Source organism: Quercus suber, unplaced genomic scaffold (genome assembly GCF_002906115.3).
Source record: "Quercus suber isolate HL8 unplaced genomic scaffold, Cork oak 2.0 scaffold_62, whole genome shotgun sequence".
Lineage (NCBI taxonomy): Eukaryota > Viridiplantae > Streptophyta > Magnoliopsida > Fagales > Fagaceae > Quercus > Quercus suber.
Genome location: NW_027069527.1, coordinates 1,803,710 through 1,810,962, shown reverse-complemented (window position 1 = coordinate 1,810,962; position 7,253 = coordinate 1,803,710). Strand labels below are relative to the sequence as shown.

The 7,253-nt window shown below is 32.0% G+C and overlaps 1 protein-coding gene across 1 annotated transcript; it reads right to left on the bottom strand.

The window, feature by feature from the left end:
• Nucleotides 1-2,748: 2,748 nt before the first annotated feature.
• On the bottom strand, nucleotides 2,749-3,784 carry LOC136061019 (dehydration-responsive element-binding protein 1B-like). Its single transcript, XM_065772697.1, has one exon. It carries the CDS (start codon nucleotides 3,497-3,499, stop codon nucleotides 2,816-2,818), a length of 684 nt encoding a protein of 227 aa, XP_065628769.1. The 5' UTR covers nucleotides 3,500-3,784; the 3' UTR covers nucleotides 2,749-2,815.
• Between the last annotated feature and the right edge of the window lie 3,469 nt (nucleotides 3,785-7,253).

The following is a 7,253-nucleotide window of genomic DNA, read 5'->3' as shown; positions in this document are numbered from 1 at the left end:
TAGCCGGTTATCCCAACTGGATGTTGGAAGTTGGAAGCAAAAACAGTAGAAGCGCCGACGGAAAAGAATCCTACGCGCTATTTGTAGGCGCGGCAACGCGCACACGAGCATCCAAGCCACACGAAATCCACACTCCCCGTATAATCTTGTTTTGTTTTATTGGTCCCAGCGATAACAGGCTGATCTGGTTCACACTTCACACTTGATGTCATCAAAATCCCATGGTTGTAGGTTTGAGAAAAATTAGCAAAATCTGGGATCACAATCTTTCTTTTTGTAACGTAATTTTGCCATCATTTTTAGAAAATTCGCAGGTGCTCTAAATGCACAAATAAATTATGCTATTTTCTTTTACATTTATGATAGATTCTATTATGAATTTAATAAGTGAACTTCATAGTATTTAGTTTGGAGATGAAAAAATTGAGAAAATAAAAACTCTTTTGTTAGAATAGGAAATATTGTTTGTAAAAATTTACTCTCATTCTTATTAAAAAAATTTATATAATTATTTTATTAGGAAGAAAAACTGGAGTTGAGAATAAAAATTCAAGTCTTCAAGTGAAAAAAAAAAAAACAAAAAGGAAGAAGAATAAGTTAACGTTAAACAGTGTGGAGGGAGGGGAAGGGGGATGGTAATTATTATCAGCTCCCTCGTTTATCCCCTATTTTCTCTCCAAATCAAGGGGCTGGAAATTGGGGAGCCTGGAGTCAAAACTTTTAGGTCCCACCATTTTCTCCCCCATTCCCTTCCTAACCAAATACTCATCCTCCCATTTTCTCTCTTGTTTTATCTCTTCCGGCTTCTATCTTCTCTATTTTCACTCTAATCAATTAGAACCTAAGTGGTGAAGCACGTGATAAACAACCAATTAAAGTTTATCACATAGGCTAATTGTAAAAAAAAAAAAAAAAAAATTTAAAAAGTTATAAAAATTATGGCCCTAAAGCTTTGTTTGGATTGCGTCTGCGGAAAATGCAAACACTTTTTTTTCCTTTTTAAATTTTAGTGCCTGGTGCACTGTTTATGGGATATGAACAGTGCATCAAGGCAAATGCACAGTATTTTTATTAATGAACAGTAATCAGAAAATATTTTTTTTATTGTTTTCAGTTTTCAGCAAAATAAGTGGTATCTAAATGCATACTAAACTAACTTTTGAGAAATTAATATCACGTAGGACTAACATTAATATCATTTTTTCTCTACACCAATTAGATTGTTGATATTGTTGTGACAGGAGACTTGTTGATTAAACAATATTTGTTGTTTTTGGAATCTTGGGTCCTTAATTAAACATTAGCATTTTAAAAAAAGACCTTGTGGGTATGGTAGTCAAAGGGAAAGAAGAATGGACTTATGGAGGCATGCCTAATTTTGGGATTAGTAATGGGATAAGGCGGAGTTAGTTTAGGGATGTTTCATTCCCCTTTGGGGTGGGACAAATCTGCACGAGATAAATCAGGGTGGCCTAAGAGGGGAGATGGGTTTGGGATATTTTGTCATCTCTAATGAAGTTGCTTTAACATTAATGAGATAGTAATGAAAAATAAATAAGAGGGGGAGGGACAAGTGTTTGAGACATGATAATAAAATATATAAAAATGAATTATAAATAGGATGAGTATAAAAGCAATTAAATTAAATTAAATTATATATATATTCGAAGAAATATTAGGATTCAAGCCCCGGTGATGCATAGAAATCATCACTTTTTTATTTCATGGGAATCTCTATCTTATAATTAAGCTATAGAAGTTGTCGGTATACTCTTCAATAGAATAACTTTCAATGTCACTATAGGCCTATAGAGATTTTTTTTTTTTTAATTAAAAAAAATTTATAAAATTGGTCTCCCACCACTTATTCAACAATAATCAACATTACTGGACCCCCAAAAAAAAGAAAACCACTATTGGACCAACAATTCACTGCACAAGTATAACTAATTTTGTCCTTTATTCTTGAAGGAAAAAGAAACTATCCATACTTATTTTGTTCTTAATTAAAGTGGAAGATTAAATGTCAATTTGGGATTCGATTTGGATAAATGGGAACAGAGTTTGGATAATGTTGCAGACCCTATTGCAAACCTCTTAAATCTTAACCTATCTTCAATGTCCCCTTTGCATGTGAATCCACATTCTTATCATGATGGTAAAGATAGAGTTTAAGTATAGACTATATATAGGTAGCGGTCGCCTTTAAGTTTTAACCAATACACATACTATAACTTTTTTTTTTTTTTTTTAAAGAGAGCTTCAACTTAGCGTCCGTTTTTGATGATGCTTTTTATCATTAGATCAAGATATTAATTGATTTTTTTGTGTAGGCAGAGATTGAATCTTAGATTTCTTATTTAATCATCAAAGACTTTACCAGTTGAGCTAATTGAAACCTACTACATATATATATATATATATATATTTTTTTTTTTTGAAAGAAAACCTACTACACATATTGTAACTTGATATTTAACTTTTTACATAATACATCTACATTATATAAATTTCTTAAAATCTATCAATGATTTGGTAGTGCCCTCTTTGATTTTGAACAAAAATAACTTCAAAACGTTTTAGTGTGAAAGACTCATACCATGAAAGCTGGTGACCGCTTTTTCTTACAAAGTTTCCAACAATATTTCATACAAATCTGAAAATGGTTTGGTTTTCCCAAATGTAGCCAACCCTTCGCCAGCTTTTGATTGCATGTTGCATNTACTGTATCTTCCAAATAAGCAACCATTCTATAATCTATATGCTAGACTACACTCAATACTATTAAGCTATAATAACATATTACTAATCAAAATCAAATTGAGTGACTCCATAATGACACATCAATATCGGTTTCCATGTTATCTTCACCATAATAATGAGGTGGAGGCAACAACATCCCCTCTGCCATATTTGTCAGCAACCTTGGCATGCCGAAAACCGCCTCATCATCCATAAAAAACACACCTTCCGCCTCCGTCTCTGTTGTCGCAGGCGACGGCGCATTTTTCCTCATTGGCCTCACTTCATCCTCAAATACCACATCTGACTCCGCGGGCCGAAATGCCTCGGCCGCCTCGGCTGCCGTCCGTTGAATATCCTTCGCTTCTGCCGACACAGGCACGGGTAGCCGCCACGCCGAGTCAGCAAAATTGAGACATGCAGACTTACCTCGGAGCGCAATTGCCGCCACATCATGTGCACGTGCTGCCATTTCTGCTGTAGGGAAAGTCCCAAGCCAAATTCTTGACTTCTTATTGGGCTCACGAACTTCACAAACCCATTTCCCAGAGTTCCTTCTTCTAACTCCACGGTACACTGGGTGTCTTGTCTCCTTAAACTTCTTTCTCCCAGCTCGTTTCTTAGGATTTCTCGAAGCCAACATGACCTCCTCGTCTGACAAGTTTACCATGCGAGCACTGCTACTCTCTGACTCAGATGACCAAATATCAGACCCCACTAAATACTGTGAGTCTGAAAAATGCTTAAAAATATCCATATGTCCAAAACAAATCCAACTCTCAAAAGGGTCTTAATTAGCTATCAGCTCTTTTTTTTTTCTCACTCAGTGTACTCTAGTTAGATAGCTCTATTGTATAAGTAAGGGTGGGGTTGAAAGTAAGAATAAGAGGGAGAGATTGTATATATACGTTAGGATTATAGAAAGGGGCAGGGTGCGCAACACGGAGTGAGTGTGATAAGGATCCAGGCTGTGAAGTGGAGGATGGGATGGGGGTTGTTCCCCACGGTTTTAACATTTGGGAATGAAAAGATCCATTGATAATTATGAATTAAATTATAAAATTAAAATTAAAAAAAGTGGGGGGTGAGTTTGGAACCAGCTGGGCTTTTAAGCCAAGTGGATTATGGAAGGACACGTGGGGAATTTGACCAGTTCAGGATTTTGACTGAAAGTGATTAGGCCCTGTAGTTTTGCTAACTTTGCTTAAAAGGCAGTATGTGCGGTCTTTCTAGGGAGTAGCGAATGAATACTGGTGGTATAGGTGTCAGTTTCAGATTCAAGGGACGGTCCGTCTTTGTCACTGTCAATGCTGATCATGCATTGTCAAAAGATATTATCAACTTTGATTCCTCCAACAAATAAAAAATGCAACAAAAAGACAAAAAAATAAAATTTGTCAGAAAAAGTCAAAAAAAAATTCTAAATAGTATTACAAAACTGAAAAAAATGACAGGAATTGCCAAAAAAAAAAAAGACAAAAATTGTGCTAAGAAAAAGTAAAAAAATTTTGTAGTTAACGAGTACCATTCAGTGTTTGTTAACGCAATCCATAAAAAATATACTTTCAACTTTTGCACCAGTACGAGGAGGCAAATTACTTGCCGATTTTCATTTTTTACTAATATTTTTCACCTACTATTATTTTTAATGCCTACAGCTTTATTTGATTTTATATTCTTAGACTTCGTTTGGTTACAAAATGAGGGAAGAGAAGAGAAGAGAAATTAATGATAGAAAGGAAATGATAAAGAAAAGAATAGAAATAAAATTTCTCTTGTTTGTTTGGAAATGGGGAGAGAAGGGGAAAAGAAAGAAGAATAATACATTTTGCTTTCCTTTGAAGAAGAATAATATATGTTTTTTTTACTTTTATGGCCATATAAATGTGAAAGATATATGAAAGTTATAAGCAAATATTTAACTTTATGTCATATGATATTATTATATATAGACCCTATTTAAAAAAAAAAAAAAAAAAAACCATTGTCTCCCTTCAAAGCTGCCTAAATTGGGTGGATTACACATCTGTGGGCTTAAGAGAAATGGTTTTTGCCCCTTTATTTTTTTTTCTTTCAGGGTAACCAAACAGAGGAAAAACTATCATTCTTCTCATTTCTCTTCTCTTCCTTTCTCATGTAGCATTTTCAAACACACGGTTAGAGTTCATTTGAGTCTAGATGTTTTTTGCTAGTTCTTTTAGCTTTTAGCTTAAACATACAGTTTTTTAAAACCTTATTTTTTATTACTTCTTTAAAGAACAAGCATACTTTAACACATTTTTAACAAAAACTAAATAAACAAATGTTTAACACACAATTAGTCAATTATTTCTCTTAATTTTAATCAAGTTGTCTTTTTTTAATTATCATTTTAATTTCTCTCTTTTAAATTTGATCAAATTATTTCATGTGATTCTCTCTCTTTATTCATCAACTAGATCTATAATTATCTTTAGATGAATTACTTTATTTTACATCATTTTTGTTGTTGTAAATTTTCATTTATTTATATTAACAATTGACCTTTAGAAATTACCAATAACAATAAAATAAAAAATTCTAAACCGTGTAAATTATATTTCTATTTTACCAACAAAAAAGGCAATGTATTCTATTTTGCAATGGCAACTTGTTCTATCTTTTTTTTCCTAATTATTTTGTTCAAGCATTATTTTTTTCTCTCATTAGTCATTTTATCTCATAAGAGCATTCACATCCGATCATGCATTATATAATCACTTTAAAATATACCTTACACCTCATTCTCTACTCTCTTACCCACTCTATTTAGATATTAATTTTTATTCTATCTTTGTTCTTTTTGTACACTTTCTTTATTATTTGTTTTTCACATTCATTTTTTATATATATAAATAATTAACACTAGGTGGGACAAAATAAATATTTTTAATTTTATATAGGAAAAATGCTAAGAGATCTTCTAAACTTTTAGGTAGTGGTCATTACACCCTTGAAGGGTATAAACTTTTATTTTTACCGATTTACTTCATAAATTCTACACGTGCCAAGTTGATACTTTTGCTTAGCTGCTGTTACAATTATCTAACAATACTCATGTGAAACGCATGTGGACTCAGAAAGGGAGAGAGAGAGAGAGAGAGAGAGAGAGAGTCGTTGATCTGGACTGCAACAACTATTGCAGTTTAACCAAAAGGCCAATATATAGTTTCTTCGTCAACTACATTGGCCATATTTCTCTGGTTGAGAATTTTTTTCTCTTCACCTTTGTACCTAACAACAATTATGAGCTTGCCATTGGGACTAGGAATAATTTTAAAAGGCCAAAGCTTCATGTCGATTTGAACAGAAGGGTCAAAGAATCAAGTTGGATAATTTTTGGTTTGGTAGAGTGTTTGTGAAATGGTAATCGTGCTTTGGGTTTAAGAATTTGTATTGGGATTGGAATAGGAGGTGAGATTTTTAACAATTTCAGTAGTTTTAGTATAATATATGTTGCTATAGTAATCATAAGGGGCGGAGCCAGAAATTTTTGTTTGGGGGGGCCAAGTTGCGACGCTAACATATTCATCAAGACAACTTCCACACCCACACACACATATATACACACACGCGCGCTTTTTATTATATATACACACATATATATACACACTTTTTTATTTGATAAGTTATATATATATACACACACCCAACCAAAAAAAAAATATTTTAATATTTTCAATCAAAATTATTTTTGACAGCGATCTTTCATAAAAAAATTCATTTTTTCTATTTTCATAGTCAAAATCTTAAAAAAATTTATTTTAAACACAAATTATCAAATTTTATGCTAAAGTAAGTAAAAAATCTTTCAATTGAACTAATGAAATTTTCAAAAACATGAATGATCCAAAACTTGGAGAAATAAGTTAGGCTCCAAACATATTTAAAGTTACCTTACTTTAACACATTATATGTCAACTAAAGACACATTTCATGTGTAGTTTTAGTAACAAAATTTTTTTAATGAGTCAATGACTTGTTAACCGCCACATAACGGGTTGAAAAATATAGATTTAAACATGTTTGATACCAAATTATATCAAATATTTAACAGATATAAAAGCACATTTTACAATAAAAAATAGAATTGCGAAAAATAAAGTTATATCTTTATAACTATTAGACCAATTATTTTTTTTAAGAGTATTATTGGACTAATTCAAATATTTGAGGGGGGCCAACTCTTATTTTTTAGACTAAATTTTGAAAACATAAAAATAATTGTATATATATTTTTAGAAATTTTAAAATTTTGGGGGGGCCATGGCCCCCCCACCCCTGTACGTGCCTCTGCCCCTGGTAATCATCTATATTTAGATGATATTGTAAGTATGTATTCACATTTGATTATGGGGTGTTTAATTGTGTTTTTTAAATAACACAAAACACATATTTTTATAATACTTTTTTATTTATATTATATTTTTTATATATTTAAATAAGACAGGTTAATGCATAAACTTAATTATTCTTAAAATTTTACATATTGT